We start from the raw sequence: 24,490 nt of genomic DNA, 5'->3' as shown, positions 1-24,490 counted from the left end.
TGAACGTGAAAGAGCGACATTCAGGCGCATTTGCTGATTCTGATACCCTCACCGTCATCCAGTTGAGCGCTCTGACAAAATCACAGGCAACGGGCAGGTATTGCAGCGTCAGCATTATAGCGCACAGATCACGCGTTGGGTACCTCCTAGGACGGCAATGCATCTTTCGTAATTTCGATAATACTACCATATGGTCTCTATAGACATGCAAGAGCAAATGTACTGTTGAGCCATCGCCTCGTTCTGCCGTCCCCATTCTTGACCGGCGACATGTGCCATCTATCTATTCATCCTCGCAGCCCAGCCATTCATGCTTCTCCGGACGCCCAGAGTCTTTCTCTGCTGCTGCGATAGTGCGCTCTTAGCGGCCAAATTGCTCATGGACGTTGCATGGAGTGTACTCGCAGGCTGGAAAGACTCGGAGTACCCGCCTGCCTTGCTCCCATGTTCTGCTTTCGACGCTGTCGTTGAATAAACCTTGGTATCATGATCCGGTTCAGGCTTTGCAGGTGAACTCGACAAGAAGACGTATGTCTCTTCTTTCTGCACCGCATCATCGTCTTCATCATGGGTACAGTCGTTGTTCTCGTGGTTCTGCCGTTGTCGTCCTCGACCTGTCTGCATCGAAGAAGCAGGTTTGGTGAACATTGGTGTCGAGCGTGGTTTGTGCGTTGGTAGACCGCCTTGCTTGGCGGTCATGAAGCCTGCTGCCGCGGCAGATGTGCTGCGAGTATCCGATATGTTCGAGATCTCACGCAGTGGTTGAGGTCTCGCGCTCGTGGTCGCTGAAGCCGTCGACTTATGAGAGATATCAAGTACAGCATCGCTTTCCTCGACAGAGGCGTTGGACTTTTGTTTCTTCAAAGCAGCCGGTCCAGTGCCAGTGTTGTTGCTATTCGAAAAGAAGCTCGCGATACTGCCTTGGCCAGCGATCTGCCGTTTTCGGCCTTTGGGTACAGCCGCGGATGCTGATGCTGACGTTGAACTCTCGAATTTATCTTGGTGTTGCTTCTGTTCGATTCGCTTTTCGACTTTCCGCAATTGTGCTTGTTCCATGAGTTCGTCATAGCGCGCAGCCACGCTGACAAAACCTTGCTGAACGGGCATTGTTGCTGTTGCAGTGGAGAATCCTTGCTGCACGGATGTCATTGTGTGCGTTTGCGCCGTTACGAACCCGGCATGAGAGAAGGACTGGCCAGGCTTCGCACGGTTCCATTTTGAGAGCTCCTCGGCAGGCTCCTCGCCATTCAGAGGCCAGTAGTTGTCTTCATCACGCTCCAGTGTCTTTCTCACCTCAGCCAGCTTCGCCTCGTCGGGACATTCTTTCCTCAGCGTGATCGATAAACTCGTCAGTGCTGCCGTAGGCAGACTTGGGCCATGCTCTTCGAAGAAACTGCCCACCCCTGAATGGGTGAGGAAAGAGGACATGTCGGTCGTCTCACGCTGGGTGTTCTTAACGGGGCAGCTCAGATATAGCAGAGCCTGCGCTCTCGTCATACCGACATAGAGCAAACGACGCTCCTCATCATTGTCGTCAGCACGTGAGTGTGGTATGGAGCCATTGTAGCATGCAGGAATGAACACCACAGGCCACTCTAAGCCTTTTGCGGCGTGTATGGTCGAGATTGTGATCTGTTGCACCTTTTCATTCTCGTCATCTGCCTTCTTCTCCGCAGATGCTGTCAAAGCGATGTTGTCAAGAAAGCTTGACAGCAGGTCTTGGTCTGTGTCCAGTCGTTGTTCGATATCATCAAGTACTGGCAGGCCGTCCAGCTCGACAACCTGTGCCAGGCTTTCAGGCTTGGTGATCTCCGCTGCTTGTGCCATGAGCTCTTCGACATTGGTCCAGCGTGCCTCGAAGGTCTCCTCCGCCTGGAACTTGTCCCTCAGATATGACTGCAGCTTGATCTTCTGCGAGATCAGATTGATCAGGTCCACCACTGATGGCGCTGCGTCTTTCTCGAGTGTCCACGACTCCACCTTTTTGCGACCACTGAGGATGACATCCACGAAACTTGAAAGTCCTTTCAATGTCTTCTCCATGATCTTAGTCTCCGACTTATGCCGCCCTTGAGCAATGCCCAGTATCAATGACCACAGAGACGTGGCTTTGCTTTGCGCCTCTGCTCGCCACTTCTTGATGGTAGTCTCTCCGATATGTCGCGAAGGCACATTCAAGATTCGTTCCACCGCTTCGCTATTGTCAGGCTGATGAATTACTCGCAGGTAGTCAACTACGAGTTTCACTTCGACGCGATCATAAAATCGTAAACCGCCCACCATGCGATAAGCAAGTCCCGCATTGCCCAGAGCCGTCTCTATGGCCCGCGAGAGCGCTGCTGATCGTAATAAGATGGCATAGTCGCTGAGATCCATCATGTTCCCAGAAATACAACGAGTCCGCTTGATTTCTGACACCAACCAGTCCGCCTCCGCAGTGGCTGATGGCAGTTTCCGCAGCACTGGACGCAAGCCGAAGGTATGTGTTGCCTGCAACTTCTTCGGTGGGCGGCTTTCATCCTGTTCTATGACATTCTGTGCAGCATGCAAGATGGCGCCGGATGATCGATAATTCTCTTCGAGATTGATTGTAAGGGTATCGGGCCATTGCTTTTTCATCCTTGACAAGTTCTTGATCTCGGCAGCTCGAAAGCCATAGATGCTCTGATCAGGATCGCCGACGATCGTGATGACATTATGTCTCTGCGCGAAGAGTGTCATCAGATCATATTGGATGTTGTTCGTGTCTTGGAACTCATCGATCAAGACAGCTTGCACATTCGCCACACATTGCGGGTGGCTTTTGAGCAAGAATGAACATCGTAGCAGAATGTCGTCGTAGTCGAGAAGATTTGAGGCTGCCAGCGTCGCCTCATATTCGTCAAACAGTCGCGTGAATTCTTGCTGATCAACACTTTTCGGCGCGTTCTTCGTCGGCTCGCCTTTGACTTTTCGAGACGAGATTCGACCGAGAGCTGGACCGGGCTCAATTGAGAGTCCAAGCTGCTTGATGAGCCGCTTCAAGATGGCCTTTGTGTCCGAGGTATCCGCGATTCCAAAGTCTTTCGGCAGACCAATGTGTTGTCCGTAGGCATTGAGGTATCGCAACGCCACCGAATGGAAAGTGCCCAGTTTGAGCTGTTTCGCCAACTCTGGTCCGACAAAGCTCGTGATTCGTTCTTTCATCTCACTCGCCGCTTTCACGGTGAATGTGCAGACGATGATGTTCCATGGCTGCAATCCGCGATGCGCGATCAGGTACGCGACGCGTGCTGTGAGAGTCTTCGTCTTGCCCGAGCCCGGCGGTGCCAGCACCTGTAGCACGGAGCTGTCAGAGGCCACGGCATCCTTCTGTGCAGGATTCAGGCCCTGCAGAATGTTGTCCATGACATGGCTTGTCGTGTGGTGGGAGAGATGTTGTTGATGATGCTCGAAGCGCGGACGTCGCGACATTATCGCGTTGACACGTGATTGCCTCGGCCAGAGCTTCCTACCTTCAGCCCTAACTACTCCATGCTCATGATGCTCTGAAGACTGCCAGATTGGACGCTATAGGGCTATACGCACGTCAGCGCATCGATGGAACCACTACTGCTGCGCCAGCAATCTGGAGCCTTTGTCGGTCAAATGTACTGCTCGCTCACTGTATCCACGTCCCTTCACCGTGGACCGTTTGGGGGCGGCAATCGGACGCGAAAAGAGATGGCCCCACCAGGCTCAGCCTCAGGTTCATGCAGGCACGCACCGCCAGTTTGTCCATCTCACTCACTGACGCCCATCGAGTCCGCGCAGACGGCTATCGGTGTGACACCAAGGCTTCGCCTACTCTGTGCGGCCTGGCCATTGCATACTGCGCGGACCGGTCAAGCTGGTCACCACAGCTTCAGTCGCACCCATGCTGTAGCACGGAGAGGATGCTTGCCGGGCATGCAGCAAGCAGCGCCTTCAGAATGTACAAAATGAAGACAATCCTACATGATGCTTCTTCGCAAGACACACCACCTTCCCACCTTCCTCCTTCAGTATTCGCCCAGCAAGTCCGGCAGTCAGCGTAGGAACCTTCAGCGTGGAGTGAACTTCAAGCCACTATCACACTATCGCTGCAGCTTCCAGCCCACACTCGCCTGTCAGCCTCGGCGCCATTTCTGGCCGACCTTAAGAATTGCGTTCAACTCGCCGTCTTATCACAAGATCGAGCAGCAATATCAGAGATAGCGTGACAACGGCAGCAGCGAGTAGCCACGTGCGAAGGCACTAGTTGTGTCGACACGGCTATTCTGGACACCAAGCGAATCTTTGTCGGCCAGTGGAAACCCTATACGGGAGTGTATTGTGAACAAGAAGATATCAAGATCTAGTAAGAATTAAAGGCGTGTTGCGCCTGAGGACGACTCCTTGATGGCTCCGTTACTTTCGAGTGCTCCCGCTGCAATGCCCACCGCTTCGTATGGCGTGCCAGAGACATGGGAATCGACACTCCTACGGGTAGATTCACCCTTCAGCAACAGCTCGATGCTGTTTACAGATTCCGATGCGAGTAATGGACGCGAGTACCTTACACCTGGCAGCTCTTACGTCGCATCAAGCGCATCGCCCGAAGCTTGTGTCCCTGTGAGGCCGCGAAAGTCGATTGTCACAGCCCTGCAGACAGCAAGTGAGCCCACTGCAAAATCAACAGCCTTACGATTCTTCGTGGTCGACGATCCGAAAAAGCTCAAGGACAAGACTCAACTCAAGGCCAATCGCCAGCATGTTATGCATGATTACCTCGACAAGGAACGGCAGAAGCCGACGAGCAAAGACATCCGTATCACCAAATCTGGAAATTCTAGAAAGCGGAAGCGGTCGAGTGTGGCTACAGCAGTGACAACTGATAGCGCTGCACCAAGCAAGGCTAACCCTTGCCCCCACAATACTTCATCTGCAGATCGCACACGCTCAGTACGCAATTCGTGCTCCAGTGATCAAGCACTGCAATCAATAGAGAGCAATGTCGCTGTGTCCCGGGCAGCCCGAATGCCATCAACTCAGCAAGACTTGATGCCAAAGCCGGTCAGGTTCGCCGACGATATAGCACCCCTCATCCGAGGGATCGCAGGTGGCTTCAATAATTCACGGTACCTGCGAGCATCGATGGAGAAGATCCCTGGTCCCAATTCGTATATTGGCAGCAACATACAACCATTTGCATGCTGGCCGACGCTGAACGATCCTTCGCTGAATGTTGAACAGCTCAAATGGAGTTGCAGTCGCAAATTTGGGACTCGCGGGATCAGTCTGCACTGGGTGCCAACGTTGCTCAAATCGCGACACGCATTTTTGAGCACAATCTGCATTTCGGCTTCACATGACGATATCATGATGAGAGGCCAACAAGCGCCGCACGAGCGTCTTCCATATGGCTCTACAGCAAGGCTGAAGGTCAGGTCGGAAGTCCTGGCTCTTATCAACCAGGCCCTAGCAGATCCCGAGACGCAGAGCACAGATGGCACAATCATTGCCATTCTACAGGTTTTAAACAGCGAGATGATGGGCTGTGACGATCAGATCATGCAGATACATCAGAATGGTTTGCACGATCTTGTCGGTCAGAGAGGAGGTCTAAGCAAATTGGGCCTCGATGGACAGCTGGCGAGCATTATCACCATTACGATGTACGTGATTGGTGCACTTCGTGAAACCCAACCACGGCTTGAGTATGTGAAACATGCGAGCCAGCCGCGGACTTCAGTACCTCACGCATCCGGGCAAATACCAGAGTCCCCTTTGTACACTCGGCCGACGGGCTATGAAAGCGTGAAGCGGGCGATACAAGAATCAAGCCCGACATTCGAGCTCCTGCAGCTCCTCCGCCGCCTGACGCATGCTTTCGTCCGAGAAACTACAAGGCTGGTGCCCGACTCGGGATTCAACGCAGAACTCGACAGCGTCTGTTCTCTGCGAGAAAGGATTTTCGCTCTCCCTTCGTCCTGCAAGATCGCCAAGTCCTTCAGTTCGGCGCACACGCGATCACAATATGAGTCGCTGCGGCTCACTGCTCTCGTCTACTCCCATGCTCTGGCGACTAGACTCCCTTTTTCTGCTGCATCAGCTCAACTAAGCCGTGTCTACAATGGTAACACGGGAAGCTGTAATCTCAACTCCGACCACTTACACAACGACGACATTGGAAGCCTAAGCTGGCACACTTTGGTCCAGAAAGCTCTTGTCACATCAAACCTAAGTGACTGCTGGGGCCACATGGCAGGAGTTCTATTCTTCATCACACTGATTGCTGGCGCTTGTGCGAATCCTGATTCGGTGGGTGTCAATTCTCAGAGAGAGCCCGGTGGCGAGGAAGATGAGAGTCGTAAATGGCTGGCTGCGGTCACCATACGATGTAGCATTGTGCTGAGTTTTGAACACGGTGGAGTGGTCTTGGACACGTTGAAAAGACTTGTCGGTATTCAGCAGGTCTTGGGAAGAGCCGTCGGAAAGCCTGGTCTTGTCGAATGCCGTGCAGTGCAATCGAATGCTGCCATGGAGCTCGATCGGAGGGTGTATGGCCCAGCGGAGCCGCCGAGAGTGCAGCAGACGTTTGCAGACTTTGCGATGGATTTCATGAAAGCTGCTGAGTAAGCGCATTGGCCGACGGTGCCATAACCCTGTTAGGTATTACATTCCTGTTATGAAAAGCCTCATCTCGTGGCGCAGATGCTGGATGGAACACTCGAACTCCATCTACACGTGAAGAGTCCCAGGTCAGGCTCGGATTAAGAGTCCATATCCAAACGCGAGACTCTTCAAATACAGCTTTTCTTTGCGCAAGATCTCAGCACTCCAAAGTCGACAATACTGACATTGAACATGTTCGTCGGTCACCTCACTGTTGGAGCATCCGCCTTGGGAGCCATGGGAACATCAAATCGGCTTGGAAGTGGTTGTGGCTGGACAGCGCATACCCCTCGGCACAAGCAAGATTAGGTGAACAACAAGTGAGCAAGATTAGGTGAACGTCAAGCAAGCAAATTGTGTTCAGCAACAAGGTGTATCATACCAGGACAGGGTTCACAGACCGCTGATTTGTACCCAGGTGAGCCTTGAGTCTAGTAGGCCCAAACCAGGTTGGATGCGGCTCGACATGGCACAAAAGCTCAACCGGTGCATTTCCTGAAAGTCCAAGTGCTATTTCCTTTCCGTTGCAGAACGCGCTCTGGTAGCAAAAACCTCGCCCAACATGACCGAAGAAATCGTCTCTTCTGATTACCTGGTGATCGGGGCAGGAGCTATGGGAATGGCTTTTGTAGACACCATGCTCACGGACTCCAAAGCTACTATTACCATCGTGGATCGATACCCTCAGCCTGGTGGACACTGGACTACAGCTTATCCCTTTGTTCGACTGCATCAGCCCTCAAACTTCTATGGTGTGAATTCGAGGGCCCTCGGCATGGACACGATTGACAGAGAAGGTTGGAATGAAGGACTATTCGAACTCGCGTCTGCACACGAACTTTGCGCATATTTCGATCAGGTCATGCACCAGACCTTCTTGCCCTCGGGCAGGGTGGCATACTATCCGAAGTGCGAATATGCTGGCAATGGCAGGTTCAGATCTCTGGTCACTGGCAAGACATATCGAGCGACCGAGTCGACTTGCATTGTTGATGCAACATACATGAAGGTTAAGGTTCCGTCGATGGGTCCGCCACAGTACGGAATCGGTGAAGGAGTCAAACTTGTGACACCCAATACCATGCCAGTGGAGTCCAGACCTTACTCCAACTATACGGTTGTTGGCGCAGGCAAGACGGGCATCGATGCATGCCTTTGGCTACTTGGGATCGGTGTTCAGCCCTCTGCCATTTCGTGGATCATGCCTCGTGATCAATGGCTCGTGGACCGCCGCTACCATCAGGCGGGGGACATTTTCGCAGAGTGGCGTTACTCGCTCGTTCCCAACCAAGCCAAAGCCATCCACGCTGCAACGACTGTTGACGACCTCCTACAGCGACTTTCGGAAGCTGGCCAGCTGATGCGCTTATCAGAGGATGTTTGGCCAACCATGTTCCGTTGTGCTACCGTCTCGCGGAAGGAATTCGCGGCCCTCAAGCAGATCAAACATATCATTCGACAAGGCCGAGTGCTCCAAATTGACCAGGATAAAGTGACACTAGAGCGTGGCTCCTATGCCCCAGACAGAGACACACTTTGGATTGATTGTACTGCCGATGGCCTCGCTCAAAGAGACGCTGTGCCAGTATTCCAGACGAATTTGATAACTCTCCAGTCAGTCCGGTATTGCCAGCAAGTATTTAGTGCTGCTTTCATCGCACATCTTGAAGCAACATACTCCGACACCAAAACGAAGAATTACCTCTCCCGTCCAATTCCTCATCCTAATCATGGCGTTGACTGGATCGCAATATCGCTCTTGAACTATCAGAATACCATGCGGTTGAGCGAGTATCCCGAGACGCTCAAGTGGCTGGCAAACTCCCGCTTAGACTGGTTCAGACATATGGCTCCGCCGTTGCCCAAGATTCCGGAAGAGAGGAAGGCGACAGTGGAGAGGATGAAAGAAGTGCGCGAAGGGATGTGCAGCAAGCTTGAAGCGCTGCTTGATACGATGGCACCCGAGGATGCCGCCAGAGTGAGGAAGCAGGTGTATAACAGTTCAGTCGCATCTCACCAGATCAGCATGCTTTGAGCAGCTTGTCCATCTTCCATAGAGGACCGCGGTCCTGAGGTGATGTATTAGAGTAATACAGTACAGCATTCTTCAGTGGATCTTGAACTACTCCAAGAACATCTGTATCTTGTGCTTCAGAAATGGTGTACTTGCTGACTTTCACGTGGATTATGCCCAGACGTTCTCGGATCGCATAGAAAACAGTAAGTGTTTGAGCGAAATTGCCATCTAATGCAGTATGCTGGCCTCGGTCTAAGAATAATTGGCAGGAAGTCGTCTCTCTTGAGTGCCTCCTATTGTTTGTGTTCTCTGTATGACGCCGCCGATAATTTGTTCTTGAGGTGGTTCATTGCGGCAATGTTTGTTATTTGAAAGGCAAACCTTGTGTTCGCACCAATGGAGGACTTGCCCAGACTCCAAACTCAATGGCGACCACCACCCACGTCACTGACGAACCAGGGTAGCTCACCGAGCTCATTATAAACGGAGCTCTGGCCGCATACCAACAGCATATAGTGTTCTTCAGAAATCCTTCGAGGACCCACAAAAGCATACCATACAACACGATATTGCTATACGCAGTCCATCATGGCCACCATCCGCACCCTCCAACCCCTCCTTCGCAGCGCTCCCCGCCTTGCAACCCGCAACATCGTCCAAGTCCAGCAAGTCCGCTACCTCAACAAATCCACCTCCCCATCCCTCTACGCCGCCCATGCAACCGTCACCGGCGCCCGCAATGGCAAAGTCACAGCCGAGAACCTGCAACTCCAACTCGGCCAGCCCAAAGACCTCGGCGGTAAAGGCGGAGCCACAAATCCAGAAGAGCTCTTCGCAGCAGGCTATGGAGCATGTTTCCAATCTGCTATGAATGCCGTCGCTCCAACGATGGGGATCAAGTTCCCCAGTGATAGTGTGGTTGATACGACGGTGCATTTGATTGGGAGTATGAAGGAGTTGGATTTGGGGATTCGAGTGGACATGAAGGTTAGGGTGAAGGGCATTAGCAAAGAGGAAGTGGAGAAGTTGGTGGAGAAGACGAAGGGCGTTTGTCCTTATTCGAGGGCTACTGAGGGGAATGTTGTGACGAATGTCGAGGTCGTGGTGGAGTAGATGGGCCTCCTTTGCGCGTAGGCGCCACGGCGATCTTGGCTTGTGGCATGTATGATATTTGACATGAGAAAATTGCCACGACACTGGATATGAAATTCCATAGCATTATGGCTGTTCAAGTCACTCTCCTATGCGTAGTCGTCATGCATGTAAAACGCTGGTGTCTTCTACTCCCGGCTATGGACCCAGGCCTTGTCAGGACGGACCTCCTGGACGACCAGCTCTGGCTTTCCAATGCTCAACTTCTGATCGCCATGCAAGTCCAGTGTAGCTCGAGCCATATACTTGGGCAGAGGATCTTTCCCGGCGAGATCCTCTCTCAAGTCGGCACCAATATCTGCGTTTCTGGCAATACGCGCCACGCTGGAAAAGTCTGCTGTGAACGATGCGCCGACACTCAACATTGCCCAGAGTCCACAGATAACGTTCAGCAAGCTGACACCCAACGCAATGCCATACGGTATCCAAAGTTTATGCGCATCGTACGTGTAGACGTTGCCGTGCACACGAAATGTGACATTCTGGGGTGGAGGTGCGTAAGGGGACGAATGGTTGTACCTGTAAATTGATGTTAGAAGAAATTGCAGTGACCAGTGCACAGATTGGACTCACAGCAGAGCATCAGAGCTTGCCATTGAGATTGTTGCATTGAAAAATAATTCTTCGAGCATTTCCGATAAAGGCTTTCGCGACTCTGGCTTGGTTTGCACTGGAGCATAGAGGCTCGCCGCGTCGTCGTAGGCCGGACCAGAAGTAGCGTTGCTGATGTTCGAAGCCGATGGCTGCCAAAGAGCGAGCTTCGAGATCTCGATACTTTCAATCAGGGAAGTAGAGAAGATCTCGGTCGAATAAGCGTGGCCGTCCATGTTAGCGGTGCCAAGTTTGCCAGTGCTGTACTGATAAGCTCCGACGAAAAGCGACATGAAAGATTGATAGATCGCCATGTAAGAGTGGCTCCGCATTCCTGCTGGACTGCGAGTTGGCCCTTCGCAGCCATAGTTGCAAGCATTCAGCACCAGACTGCCGTTGCTGTCGACTTCGAAATTGATGTTATTTATGGCGGGCACGAGTGAGGTCGGTTCGACACTGGACACTTGGATATGTTGCGCTTGGTTCGAGTAGGAGAAATTCAGTGTGTATTTGGCCGCTCCCAGCTGACACCTGAGAAAGACTGCATCCTCCATGTACCATTTAAACAATCCACGGTAGCTTTCACGGTACACCTTGCTGAGATTCCGCCAGGTGAAGCCCTCCCAGTCATCCAGACCTATGGGCTCTCCCGGTTCTTTCAGACTCCATTGTGGCGCTGTGTTGGTTTTGGTATCGAAGTAAGAATACTTCTCCGGGATTGAGCTGTCTCTGGCTCGAGGAACCACACCGAACCAACTGTCAAGTTGTGCGTAGTTACTCCGACCATTCAAATAATCTTGCACATTCAAGTAATATGTCTGGTTAGCATCGGCTTGTGGGAAAGGCAGTTTCCAGTTGCCATTTGGAGACCCCACCCAAGCCAGATATGCGAACATAGCCCTCGTCAGGTAAGGCCCTGTGTCCTGTGAGAAACCATGCGCTGGACCAGACTTTGCGTCGCCGGTCTCATATATAGCTTGTGAGATATTGTCTTCGACAGCTTCCCTCGTCTCTTTGTCAAGCGTAGTACATGAGAGCCTGGGCAGTTCCAAAGTTGACGTCCAGGATGCATTCGTGTCTGGGGGAGTAATTGGAAGGATCTCGCCACCTGCAGCAACGGCGCGAATTATGCGTTGCGTACTTTCTGCAGGACTTCTATACACAAGGCCACTGGTCGTGTTGACGTAATTACCATTATATGGCGTGACACTCCAGAATGCGAGGCTGTCAAAAGCTGGTTGCGGAACGTATACCGATCGCATAGGAGACGGTGTAATCTCCTCAAAGCTGAGTGAAAGCGCAGCTGGTGAGAAGATGGCGGCTAGAGGAAGTAACCTGCGGGATGTGTTAATGTCTGAGTAGATCATTGGCAAAGCGAAAGTGTGGTACCACGCAGTGATGGCCATCAAAGTGAGGCACGGATGCCTCCAATAAGTGGCCACGCAGCCAAGCGAGCGAATGTCATCCAGCGAGGAAAACCACCTGTCCAGCTTTTCGAGAGTGAACGTACCGTTCACCAAGGTAAGGTAGAAAACTTGCATGTATGCGATCGTCGCACAGAGTACCAGACTGGCCTTGAAGACAAAAGCAAAAGCCGTTCCACCGACAGAAATAAGCTGTTGCCGCGATGTCTTCCATCCTGCCATGGTGAACGGCTGTCCTGAGACTTGAGATTTGTGAAGGCTTTGGTAAAATGCATGATGTCCGATCCCTAAGCAGATTCCAAAGAGTAATGAGCCTAGCAGAAGAGCGAACGTGGGCCAATGTGTCCTGCGAGGGTAAGGGCCGGTATGCTGCATGATGGGTAGATGAAAAGACAGAAGGAACTAACGAAAATGCTGCAGTGCAGCTGCGGCAAGACGACCTGCGAGCAAAATGAAAGTGATGAGGCTTGAGAACCGGATCTATCGTGTAAGAGCAGTGTTGTGATCGGCATTATAAGAATATGTCTTCCTTGCAAGGTCTGGCGCTTAGAGTCAACTGCGCCGTACAGCGGCGGCTCGTTAGCTGTGCCGCATGCACATGGTCCTTGAAGTCTCCAAGATTAGCTACATTATTCTACTTGGCGACCCACGCAAACATGATACTCAGCCTATCTGCCATGCTCTCCGGAGGCGAAGAGCTGTCATTAGAATGAGATGGTGCAGTCACGTAGGAGGTAGTGTGGAGCGTGTCGGCTAAATGGTGCATCGCAGGTGAACACTTCGCGCCGGCCTTGACACGATATGGGGCTGGGCGGCAGTTTCAAGTAGTAAAATCATCCGACTGCGGTCGCAGAGTGTTGTGGGTGTGGTCAAAGATGAGGCGAGTGTAGGAACGAAGTGTAGGGACCTCGAGGCTTTCGTGCTTTCGTTTTCGTCCCACAAATTTCAACCTCAGGCATATCTGACTAATCACATAACATGTTATGTTCAATATAGGGAACGGCAAGGAAAGCGGCGAAGAAATGATTCATTGCTGTGTATTCGCAGTATCTAGCTGGCACAGTCCGGGGCCTTCGAGGCTTGGAATCCATTTTATGAACCCACGCTATGCAATAGCACAAGAAGAGATGAGAACCTCGGCGAAATCCATGCTATGCAATTTTGCAACCTGATCACGCAGGCTGAACATGCATTTCTAAACCCAGCCGACGCTATGCAGAAAAGTAGTCATCGTGTCGTCGTCACTGAACGCCTGCTACCATTCTCGCTGAACAAAAGGGTCCCATGAGGTACCAAAAGCGTTAGTGAACCTCGAATTTGGCCACTGCCTAGATACGACCAACGTTTTGAAGGTGTCGACGGACATGAGCGTGACGGAGAGAACGCTTGCGGTACGCAGCGATTTGCTCGCATGTGGTTCCCGCAGCGACCGCTCGCCACACGGTCTCATCTCCAACGTTGACACCGAATTGATTTGCGTGAGAGGCATCGCAAATGATACCGTTGCCAGAGGACGAGCCTTCACTAGGAGCAGAAGTGCTGCCAGTACCAATCGGAGTGTAAGCAGACGCGGTGCCTGCAGCTGGAGCGTTGACTCCAGCACCACTTGATAGAGAGAGCGTTGGGTAGCTGATGGGAGCCGACTCAACTTCTGAAGATGCCATGGTAGAGGTGTCTGCTGATGCTGCGGCAGATGTTGCGACAGAGGTCGCGGCGGATGTTGTGACGGGTGCGGAGTACTGGCCGTTGTTGTAACTGCTCGGAGCACCACCGTAACCAGCGGCAGAAGTAGCTTGGGCAGCGCTTGAAGCAGGTGCACTCGCGCCAGGGCCGCTGCCACCAGCTGGAGCCGTGTAAGCAGCACCATTGTCGCTGACTTCGGACTTGTAGCCCTTGACGTTCTTCGTCATAGCGGCTGCAGATGCTTCGCAGGAGGGACCAGTGGCGGAGGCCGGCTTGGCGCCTTCTCCCGTGATGATGTACTGGCCCGGGAACGGAATGATCTGGTCAGAAGTCTCAACACTGGAACATTCTGACGTCGGCAAGTTGATGATGTAGTGCTCAGGGAGTGAGTCATAGACATCGTTGTTATCAGCACCTCCTGTGACCCGAATTGGGGCGCAGTTCTGATAGATCTCGCGGTTCCCAATCTTGTTGTACCAGGTCCAGGCTAGTGCGAAGTCGCCATTTGGGAATCCCTGAGGAATCTTGAAGGTGAAAGGGTGCGAGCCATCATTGCCTCCGCCAGAAGTTGGACACCCACCCTCAAAGACCTGGATAAGCTTGAAGACCGAGTCTTTGGTGGGTTTAGCATCGAGGGAGATCGCGAGCTGACAAGTGCCACCACCATGAGAAGCACTGCCGTCGAATGAGAGCGTCTGGTTGTCGCCGACCTTCATCTCGTTCATCTCGGACGGCTCGAAATTGTAGGTCTGCCGTTGACACGGGTACTCATTCCTGCTCTGAAGTGGAGAGCTCGTTATGTCCTTCTTGTCGTAAGGAATGGGCGTCGCCATTTTCATGTGTGCGGATACCTGGCCGAGGAGAGCGAGCACCGCAACGGTGGAAGAGAGTGCGTTGGCGAACATCTTGTTCGTTGCTGTCGATTTCGTGCTTCGAGTCTGTTTGGTTGTGTGCTTGCAGTTCTAGACCAGCTAGAAATGCACGCAGTTGCTGTTGAGCTGTAGGTAGCTTGTGGAAGCTGGTGTTTGTTTGCAAGAGAGTGTGTTGAGGCTGTCTGTGCAGACGATTTGTGAGTTGATTCGAGTTTGAATAAGGGAAAGAGAAGAGAAGAGAAGGAGAGTGGTCTGTGGAGCTTAAAAGATGAAGTCGAAGGGTGTCGGAGGGCCTTTCATTCACGATCTATTGTGTCTGTAACACAATGAATGGCTTCTCGTTGTCGACCTTGGACAAAGGATTGGCCGCACAATGGTCGCATTCACGCGTTCTAGGTGGGTCCTGCAGGAAAGTGACGGGCGTCTCTTGAGACTCGAAGCGCTCATTGGCAAAGAGTGTACAGTGCTCGACGCAACTCGATGTTTCACGAACACTAAGCATTTCCCAAGCTTTGTGCCGATATGGAGGTGCGCTAGGGATTCAAACATGAGACGAGACCTGCGATTAGACAGAAGCACAAAGATTTGAAGAGAATGCGCATTGTGCCGCGCTCAAAGTCCCATAGGCGTTGTTGCAGATGTGTTTGTCGGCATGAGGTGCCGAACAGCCAGGCGCTCTCGTCGTGCGGTTGCAGACAAGACGCCCGACCTGAAACACGAGGTACGCGCCGCCTTGCTGCAGTGAAGACCTCGCTTCGGAGTCGCCCGCTCGAATGCCGTCATGCAGTAGTGAATCATGTCAGCGTATGCCCTTGATAGCGTGCGATATGCGATGAATCGATCGAGGCAGAGTGCAGGGTGCTTGTTGATGTGTATGCGTGAAATGCGAAGTGAGATGGAAAGGATAAGATGGATCGAGACGTGTTTCTTAGTCAGCTGGATTAGGGCTTTTCGGCTGTGTGCCGAGAACAACTCCACACGTCTCGAAGAAAGCGCGCTGGACAAGCAACACACGTTGGTCCCTTGCATGTCCGACATCCACAATCAACACCACAACCAACGTACTACCGCACCCAGAACGAACTTATCGTGATCGCCAGACTGATGCGAATTCGATGATGTCCATGTCGCCATAGTCTCCTAACGCGTTGCGCCGCCAGCTTCTTCGCGACTGAGAAACCCGCACCGCTCCACGATCGCGAGTAGAGAAGATGGCCACCGCAGCGGTCAATTCGACGCGTGTGAACGCACCACAGGCGTTTGTCTCGAGTTACGCTCCACGAATACGCACATATGGGAATTCCCTTTTGACGCCTGTGGTGCCACAAACTATCCTTCCGCCAGCACGAACAACGAAACGAGGCACGACCGTTATCAACTACGCCGACGATTTCGAAGATGATAGTATAGAAGACTCAGATGGCCCTTCGCGGCGCGCAACCGGCTTGCGCACCGCGCAGCAACGCAATGTGCCTGATCCTATGGTCGAGAAGGTCAAGGAGCTGGGCAAGGAGATTCACGCGCCAGTAGACGTGCAGGGCATTTGGAGAGATTGGATGGGGAAGCCTAAGCGGACCCTGACTGAGAGGCAAATGCATGTGCAGTCTGCACTGCCGACGACGTTGATACCCATCAAGATCGATTTGGATATTGCGCCTTTCAGGCCCGAAGCCGCGTTACCTACGCCTAACAATGCTAAGGATTTTGGGATTGATGAGAACCTCCCCGCATACAAGGCACCGGAGCCAACACCGCCGTATAGGCTCAAGGACACGTTTTTGTGGAATCTGCACGAAGCTCTAATCACCCCCGACATGTTCGCCAAAACCTTGGTCGATGAGCTGGACTTTCCTGTGATGCGCAAACAGCACATGATTAACGAAATTGCTACTCAGATTCGTATGCAACTGGAAGAGCATGCGCCGACTGCACTTCACCCGCTGTTCCAGCCCGACGCAGGAAATGGACCGGCCACCACCACAAATGCCCCCACACCGTCAATACGACCTGGGCCGTCTCGCGAAGACTCCTCCACGCCGCTGCAAATTGGCACGCCGATCAACAGAAATCTAGACCTCCCTCATATGAACGGCATCGAGCCGTCATCGGACGCGGCCACACCCAACGAAAATGGCAGCTCGACTCCTGCAGTGGCAGTGACAGCGACACCCGTCGCACGCGACTCATTAACATCGTCAGCTATCAACCCTGCGGACTCACATCGCTGCATCATAACACTTTCCATCAACGTCCAAAACAGGCTGTACACGGACAAGTTTGAGTGGTCACTGCTACATCCACCTGGATTTCCTGAGATCTTTGCTCGTCAAACATGTGCTGATATAGGACTTCCGAGTGAATGGGTCCCAACGATGGCACATGCTATCTACGAGGCCAGTCTGCGTTTAAAGAAGGACATGGTGGACAACAACGGCACTCTTGCTGGTGTGGTCGGGAGTGGTGTGGACGGTTGGGGCGTGCTAGAGAATGAAGTCTGCGAGTTTCATGGCACTGGCAAGACTTCGCTCGGGGTCGGCGCAGGCTGGAGATTGGACGAGGATGGTCTTGGCGCTGATTGGGAGCCAAAGATCGAAGTGCTCAGCAAAGACGAGATTGAAAAGCGTGAGGGCGATCGAGAAAGGCAGATCCGGCGGCAGCGACGAGAGACGGCTCGATTTACAACAACTCTCACGTACCAGACACAGAGCAGTGGGCTCAACGACTACTTTTCGGGTGGTCTCGGCGCGTCACAAGCTACGGTTGGCGGCGATGAGGAGCGCATGGGTAGAGGCGCACGATCGAAACAGAAGAGACGGTTTAGGAGTCTGTCTCCGGTTGGTCGCGAGACTCCTGAAGCCGCAGGCTTTGGCGGCACCTCCTATCAACTCACCGAAGGCGAGCGTCAGTATTGGCATTGTTCGCACTGCTGTGTGTGGGGCTCAGCGATTTGGGGTGTTCGCGATGGACCTGCTGGCCCAAGAGTAAGTTTGCTCCCAGCTGCTAAGCTTGATGATTTTCTAACGTGCGCGCAGACGCTGTGCAATAATTGCGGCTTGCTCTACGAACGGGACAAGCGCTTGCCACCCTGGAACGCCCGACTATTCGCACACGAGAAAAATCAAGGCTCCCGCGAAGCTCATATTCCACAATATGCGCAGCCAGCGCAACCTCAACGGCATATGTCTCAATTGCAGTCTGACGTCGCCTCTTTCCCGGTGTCGACGCCTGCGCAAACGCCCGCACGCCCTCGCGATGATAGCATCAACCCCAATTCTCATCTCTACACGGGCGCCTCAACCGGTGGTCAGGGACAGATCAGTGCGAGCACAATGGCAGATATCATCAATTATGCAGAACCTGGGGAAGACCTCGATTGGACCAAGATCACAGAGCCCAGAGAGAGAAAACGATTGCAGAACATTATTAATGGACGCAAGTACCGAGAGAGGAGACTGGCAGCTGAAGGGCACGGAGGAAGTGGTGGCAACTATCCTGGGGCCGCTGGTGTTGGTAGTTACCTCAGTCAGGGCTACGGTCAGCGGCAAAGTCTCCTGGCAGAAAAGGCGGCAGCAGCAGCGAGTGGTACCCCTGGTGCGTCGTGAGCATTCGGCTGAGAGTGGGCAGCGATGTTGTACAACTAGCAGACTTGTAGACTTAGAGCCGCATCACAACTGTTCTGACATGCGATGGGCATGATCGATGAAGAAACATTGACATGCTCAGCATCGCAGTGATCTCCTGCGACATTTTTGATCCTATGCGGCAACAGTTGTCCATACTCCTGGCCGATCACGAGACCACCTGCCGTGCTTCGCTCAGCGCGCACGCCGGCGAAAGCCATCGAACGCAGAAGCCAAGGGCGCCACGACGATCATGGGCATCTCGCAAGGGTCCACAGGTGCATCGTGCGGCAAGAAAGTCGCGGCCACTTTCTTTCCTATTTGGACCTGGATTGAAAGCGCGGTGAATTTCTCTTTCAATGTGCCCACAGATCAAGAATCTTGACTGGGCATCTGTACGAACGAGCGTCGTAAATCTCCTTGAAGCGAGCCCCTGCATATATTCAATAGGCAGATGGCTGATCTGAGGAGCGGGTCGCTTGACGGCCGAACCAGAAAAGCACCGCGACTTGTCCACCACTTTTCTGCGCCACTACAACCACGTCCACGTCTCCCACAGGCTTCTGCTGGGCCGCGGTAGCGTCGTTTTCAACAGAGCAGCTCAATTCGAACAGCAAGACGCAGTTGCTCTATCGAAGAGGGAGTCGATGCGAAGGCGGAGGAGGGTACGCGGACAATGAAGGTGCCCCGACAACTATCCGCCGCCCCATTTGCGCCTGAGGCGGGCGTCCGGCTATTCTTCACATGCCAGACGACCCTGGCGGTATTCAGGAGCCCCGCTCGGCGGCTGCATGATGGCACGTCAAGCTACCAAGGGCCCGTCAGGCACACGCTGATGGTCAGTGGCAGCTGCCGAGAAGGCACACTGCTACGCTGCGCGTTGCTGCTATAAGTGATTGCCGGAGGCCTGCAGGTGAACATTTCCCTCTCCCACGACGCACGCACTGAACACTTCAACCGAAATTGGCGTGATCACCGGCCGACAGATCCCCCTCGTCGACCGCGACTCTCCTTATGCGATCTCCTTGAAATAATGAGATATTGTGCTACCGCTCACACCACAGACAATGTCTTCGCCTCACGCCGTTTCGACAGCCTCCCGACCTGACCGCGTCGACTCGCCGCTCGCCCTCCGACACATCTCCTTCCACTTCGACAGCTCCGAGTCAGAGAAGAGTGCCCTGGCACTCATCGAGCAATATGACCCGAAATGGAAGACCGAGGAGGGACCAGTGGAATTCGTGCGCTTCACAGACGGCATCACAAACACGCTCATGAAGGCAATCAAGCGGCGGCCATGCATGACGGAGCTTGAGATTGACCGCAACGCCATATTGATGCGAGCATATGGCGAGGGCACAGATGTTATCATAGACCGTGAAAGAGAGCTTCGAGCACATAACCTCCTGGCAAATCTCGGCCTCGCGCCTCCTTTGCTCGCACGCTTTGACAATGGTCTGATGTATGCATTCATCCCTGGTCATGTCTGCTCGCACCTGGACCTCGCAAAGCCAGAGATCTCGCGTCAAGTAGCCAAAATGCTTGGTCAGTGGCATTCTCTGCCCATTGGTGCTATCACTTCTACACCCATCCTCGATCGCGAGCCCGAAGCCCAAGAGCACCTTGCGCCTGTCAATGGCAACAGCACACGCCCGTTTCCAAACACGTGGGCGACCATGCGCCAATGGATCGACGTCTTGCCCAAAAGCACCGAAGAGGAGAGAGAGCGCATAAAAATGATTGAAACAGAACTTCAATGGCTAGAGCCAAAGCTCGGCAGTACCAGTTTTGACGGCCGAGAATTCGTGTTCGCACAGTAGGACTCGCCCAGGAATATCTCACAATTTTCTGAACAGCCATATACTAACATATGTCTGGTAGCCACGATCTACTTTGCGGCAACGTGATTGTCGATATTCACTCCGACGCCAAAGAGAAGCCAGTCAGCTTCATCGACTACGAATATGCGACTCCCGGTCCTGCGGCTTTCGATATTGCAAACCATTTCGCAGAGTGGGCAGGTTACGATTGCGACCATGCCTGCGTACCCAACAAATCCCAGAGGCGCGAATTTATCCAGCACTATGTTGCTTCATACCGATACCACTCGATCCCTGAAGGCGATGCGACGATCGAGATTGACTTCCAAAAAGACATCGATACTCTTATGGTGCAGGTCGACTTATTCCGCGGCTTGCCTGGATTTTATGTACGCTCTACTGTCTTCTCCGAAACTGTTCGAACGTTTTTACTGACATTTGTGCTTTTCTACAGTGGGGCATCTGGGCATTGATCCAAGCAGACATCAGCCAAATCGACTTCGACTACGTGAAATACGCAGAAGGCCGCTTCAAAGAATATTGGTCATGGAAAGAAGAAGTTACGGGCGAGCGCAAAAAAGCTGGAAGGGAACAATACGTGCGAGAAAAGAAGTGGCAATCATCTTGAAGGAAGTAATGGTTTGTAATGTTCAATCTGGAGAATCTTGAACATGCAAGAAAGTCGGCAGATGTTCAACCACAATGCCGCAGAGAACTTGATATTGCGCATGAGTCGTTTTTGGGGACTTAGCGGGATAGGCAGGCGCTGGCTGGCTTTGGAAGGAAAGTGTGCGAACTGCATAGCGCGGGAAGTTCTTCTCCCGCGATGACTCTTGGGTCTTTGCAGGAGGGAAGGAGAGCAAAAATCTCATAAAGGAGCACGCGGCTCACAGGACGGGGATTCGGTCACGGACGTGGTGGCACCGGTATCGAGGCGAAGTTTAGTCCGGGACACGCAGGATAGAACACATCGCACAGCGGTATCTGCGCCAAAAAGACGTGTTGTCAAATGCTCACATGCGTCCCTTCTGTCACTTGCAAGTCAAGAAGGAAGAAATAGCAAGTGAGTCATTCATGGTTCAATGTCTGTTTGCGACATTAATTTCCTGTACATACATGTCGAGTCTATTCGACAATGACGACGCAGTGGTCTTCCGGTTCATTCTACACCCTTCATATCAAAACATTTGATACTCTTGCGAGCATTTAATAATCATAAGAATAACGTCTCTTGATCATAAGCTACAGCATTGCATGCTCTCATGCAAGTGCACATTCTCCAAGACTGCACGGGTAACGAGATCCTTTCCTGGATCGTCTGGCGTAGAGCCAGCAAATAAGTGCTTCTTTCGTGCATAGCCTCCGGTGAGCCAGATGAATGGCCAAGGGCAAGCGCTACGATCTGACTTCTTGGGAATTGTAATCTCCAAGACCTTGTGGCGGGAAATCCGCGGGCATGAACGGATTCAGTCTTGCTGGTTCATCGGCGGAGGTAGTTGGCATGGTGGGCTTCGTATAGTGTGGACTCTGAGTGGTTCACATATCTCTTCCACCTCAAGACGCGCCGATCCTCAGCGGCGTGGGGTCATCAGTGCGCAGCCATTCGCCATTGAAAGCGTTGATGAGCCAGTCCCGTAGCTTCTCATAGACCATGACCTGGCCATTGTGGAAGAAGATGCTGTGATCGCTGTCCGGGAAAATGTGTACATCGTAGTTCCTCACGTTTGCAAGATCGAGCTTATCCAAAAGTTGCAAGGTGTTTTGGAAATGTACGTTGTCGTCGCTGACGCCATGCATGACAAGGAAACGGACATTGCTCGACAAGCCGCTCATGTCCGAAATGGTGGCGTTGTCGTAGCCAGATGGGTTGTTCTGTGGCGTGTGCATGTATCGCTCTGTGTAGACCGAGTCGTAGAAGCGCCAATCGGTGACAGGAGCAACAGCCATGCCGTATTTGAAAGTCTCGCCAGCATCGAGTTCGAGACATTTCAATGTCATGAAGCCACCATAACTCCAGCCCCAGATGGCCATTTTGTCGGAGTCAATGTATTTCTTGGCTTTCCACGCTTTCGCGGCGGCGATCTGAGAGTATGCCTCCCAATAACCAATGTTGTCCCGAATTTTGGTCCTTTGCGCTCGGCCCAAGTAACCAGTACCAAATCCATCGAGAGTGACTACAATGTATCCAAGGCTGCTTGCAACAAAAGATTGGAAATCGACAGTGAACTGGCGGTCAACCTGTTGATATCCCGGTCCATTGTAGAGCCAGAAGAGCACTGGGTACTTCTTCTTCTCATCGAAATGTGGTGGACGGCGCTCAATGATGTTCATGTCAAAGCCATCAATATTGATAGTGGAGTATATCTCGATTGGGAGCTCCGTTCTCTTGGCCAGTTCGTTCAGGCGCGTGTTCTCCTCAATTGTGACATCAACAGAGATTTCGTTGTTTGTTGGGGTAGACTGCACTTTCTGCCATGGAATGCCAGGTCCTTTGCAAGTGAGCAACATGAATTTGCTTTCGGCAGAGAAAGAAGCATCATAGTAGCCAATTTCGCCAGTCTTTGTTACAGCGGTAACACTGGATGGGCCTTCGAGCAGCTTCGTGGTGTAAACATGCCGCTGAGTGCTGCCATCTTTCGTGCCAATGAAGTAAACAACGTTGGCCTTCAGGTCAATAGCAGAAGGGGCGCTGACAACCTCCCATGAGCCCTTGGTGAGCATCTTTGGCTCCGGGTTGTCGAGAGGTGTGAAATACGCCAAATGATCGAAATTGTCGTCAATGATGGTGTCGATGTAGCCATCATTGGGTCGTCCATTGGCGGGATCCGCAGGTACATATTTGGTGGTATGACTGACCTCAAACCAGCCACCATCAAGGCCCTGTACGTCCCGCTCGCGCACAGTCTTGCCAGTCCGCGATTCCGCATCGACCAGAATCATCTTGAGCTTGTCGCTCTCCCTGTTTGTCTCGCGGATGAGCACCTTTCCAGTTTCGCCAGCCCAGATAACTTCAGTAATGAGTCGGTCGTCGTCTGGGAAGTCATCCTGAATGGGTACATTGAAGACTTGTCCCTTGGCGACATCGTAAAACAATAGCTCAATTACAGACATGGGGGCGCCGGCCTTGGGATATTTGATATTGCGCACTTCCGGATAGTTCTCCTCACCAGGCGAGGGCTGTTTACCACTTGGCCGGCTGAAGAAGTACTGTACGGGGAATGTAGGAACTTTGCTTTCCTCGGTCTTGAAAAAGGCGACGTATTTGCCGTCGCCACTCCACCAGGTCGCGCCGCCATCTGCGAGTACTTCTTCTTCGTACACCCAATCCGGAATACCGTAGAACAAATCTTTGCCGCCATCGGTCGTGATCTGGTTTACAATGTCCGAATCGAGATGCCGGATGAACATGTTGTTCTCTCGTGTGAACACAACAGCATCGCCAGTCGGGCTCCACGACGCCAGCTGTACGCGTCCAGTGGTATTGGCGGGGTCGAGCGGTTGTCCCTGTTGTTTTTCAACATCGAATATCCAGTACCTCCCAGTGTTGCTGTGTCTCCAATTGCTCTGGTAGTCGCTCTGGACGAGAACTTTCTTGTGGTCGCGGTTCGGCCAGGCCTCGTGAACCATGACTGTTTCGCCTCCCACTTGGAAGACACCCCTTTGCATCAGGGTTTTGGCATTCTGTTTTTGCACCGATACGTCTTGTCCCCTGTACCGCACATCTTCGACAACCAGGTATTGACGTCCATCGGCGCCGCCTCGCTCCAGTAGCAAGCCATCCTCGCCAGCAGGGCCCGGAACCCATCGTATTGAGTGTTGTTGCGGGAACCACGAGCCTGACAGTACTTGCTCCAATGTGACCTTTTTACCATTCCCTGTCGTGCTTGTAGCGTGTGGATCGTGCGGTCGTTCGGCGTGTGTCAATTGCCTGTTCTGACCCAAGAACAGGAACAGCGCTGCGATCCAGCCTACGGCACCTATGGCAACCAGCACGTATAGTATGCGTCGCGCTTTCCGATCGACCGGCTTGACTTTAGTTTGCCAGGCAAGATCCTCCTCGTCACCTCCATCGTCTTCCTCCTTGGTATGCGGCCCATCGGCACACAAGGCTTCTTTGGCTTTGTCGTTCATGTTCTCGAGAACAAACGATGTGGTGCTGGCCGAAGAGCCCGATGGCCGTCCTTCATCGTCTTCGTAGGGGCTCGGCGTGTCTCGCGAGCGGTTCAGCGGCTGCATTTCCTCGCTGGCGACCTCATACTTGGAAGGCGCCATGGCAAGAGAGTTCAATGGAGGTTCAGTTGACGCGCGACATGTGTGTGTCTGAACATGAACAAGCAGCTAGGGGCGTGGCCTTTTAGTCCAGCAGCCGAGCTCAGCACGGAATGAGCAGCGTGTGGTGATGTTGGTGGTGCAATTCACCGAAAGAGCCTCTGGACTACCGTCCCTCGTGTCTCACGCCGCGGGTCACGTAGGAGGTATATCTATAGCAACATCAAGGTTTCTGGGGTCGCGACAGCCTACGTCGCCAAGCTCATCTCGGCCCTCCGTCGAGGTCGAAAATGGTGCACAATAAACACACTGGGAGCAACCTGTCCGCTGCCACGTTGCAGAACAAAGACGGCAGCAGACAACAGCATCCAGGCCACGTCTGACCTGT

General features: G+C 52.8%; 9 protein-coding genes across 9 annotated transcripts; 5 read left to right on the top strand and 4 right to left on the bottom strand.

Moving 5' to 3' along the window:
- Positions 1-279: 279 nt before the first annotated feature.
- RHO25_000611 (uncharacterized protein) lies at positions 280-3,387 on the bottom strand (the record flags this gene model as incomplete). Its single annotated transcript, XM_023593225.2, has 1 exon — positions 280-3,387. One exon carries the CDS (start codon positions 3,385-3,387, stop codon positions 280-282), a length of 3,108 nt encoding a protein of 1,035 aa, XP_023458336.2.
- Positions 3,388-4,431: 1,044 nt separating this feature from the next.
- Positions 4,432-6,618, top strand: RHO25_000610 (uncharacterized protein; the record flags this gene model as incomplete). Its single annotated transcript, XM_023593224.2, has 1 exon — positions 4,432-6,618. One exon carries the CDS (start codon positions 4,432-4,434, stop codon positions 6,616-6,618), a length of 2,187 nt encoding a protein of 728 aa, XP_023458335.2.
- Positions 6,619-7,216: 598 nt separating this feature from the next.
- On the top strand, positions 7,217-8,689 carry RHO25_000609 (uncharacterized protein; the record flags this gene model as incomplete). The annotated part of the gene is made up of 1 exon (XM_023593223.1): positions 7,217-8,689. The coding sequence occupies one exon, from the start codon at positions 7,217-7,219 to the stop codon at positions 8,687-8,689; it is 1,473 nt and encodes a 490-aa protein (XP_023458334.1).
- A 570-nt stretch (positions 8,690-9,259) lies between these two features.
- On the top strand, positions 9,260-9,784 carry RHO25_000608 (uncharacterized protein; the record flags this gene model as incomplete). The annotated part of the gene is made up of 1 exon (XM_023593222.2): positions 9,260-9,784. One exon carries the CDS (start codon positions 9,260-9,262, stop codon positions 9,782-9,784), a length of 525 nt encoding a protein of 174 aa, XP_023458333.1.
- Positions 9,785-9,951: 167 nt separating this feature from the next.
- RHO25_000607 (uncharacterized protein) lies at positions 9,952-12,060 on the bottom strand (the record flags this gene model as incomplete). Its single annotated transcript, XM_023593221.2, has 3 exons — positions 9,952-10,342; positions 10,397-11,749; positions 11,804-12,060. 3 exons carry the CDS (start codon positions 12,058-12,060, stop codon positions 9,952-9,954), a joined length of 2,001 nt encoding a protein of 666 aa, XP_023458340.2.
- Positions 12,061-13,166: 1,106 nt separating this feature from the next.
- On the bottom strand, positions 13,167-14,426 carry RHO25_000606 (uncharacterized protein; the record flags this gene model as incomplete). Its single annotated transcript, XM_023593220.2, has 1 exon — positions 13,167-14,426. One exon carries the CDS (start codon positions 14,424-14,426, stop codon positions 13,167-13,169), a length of 1,260 nt encoding a protein of 419 aa, XP_023458339.1.
- Positions 14,427-15,604: 1,178 nt separating this feature from the next.
- On the top strand, positions 15,605-17,995 carry RHO25_000605 (uncharacterized protein; the record flags this gene model as incomplete). Its single annotated transcript, XM_023593219.2, has 2 exons — positions 15,605-17,374; positions 17,426-17,995. The coding sequence occupies 2 exons, from the start codon at positions 15,605-15,607 to the stop codon at positions 17,993-17,995; spliced, it is 2,340 nt and encodes a 779-aa protein (XP_023458338.1).
- Positions 17,996-19,080: 1,085 nt separating this feature from the next.
- On the top strand, positions 19,081-20,461 carry RHO25_000604 (uncharacterized protein; the record flags this gene model as incomplete). The annotated part of the gene is made up of 3 exons (XM_023593218.2): positions 19,081-19,829; positions 19,895-20,222; positions 20,288-20,461. 3 exons carry the CDS (start codon positions 19,081-19,083, stop codon positions 20,459-20,461), a joined length of 1,251 nt encoding a protein of 416 aa, XP_023458337.1.
- A 926-nt stretch (positions 20,462-21,387) lies between these two features.
- Positions 21,388-24,105, bottom strand: RHO25_000603 (uncharacterized protein; the record flags this gene model as incomplete). Its single annotated transcript, XM_023593217.2, has 1 exon — positions 21,388-24,105. One exon carries the CDS (start codon positions 24,103-24,105, stop codon positions 21,388-21,390), a length of 2,718 nt encoding a protein of 905 aa, XP_023459731.1.
- Between the last annotated feature and the right edge of the window lie 385 nt (positions 24,106-24,490).

The sequence above is a fragment of the Cercospora beticola genome, chromosome 1, assembly GCF_033473495.1.
Source record: "Cercospora beticola chromosome 1, complete sequence".
Classification (NCBI taxonomy): domain Eukaryota; kingdom Fungi; phylum Ascomycota; class Dothideomycetes; order Mycosphaerellales; family Mycosphaerellaceae; genus Cercospora; species Cercospora beticola.
The sequence above is the reverse complement of the archived record's forward strand: the minus strand, read 5'-3'. Positions and strand labels throughout refer to the sequence as shown.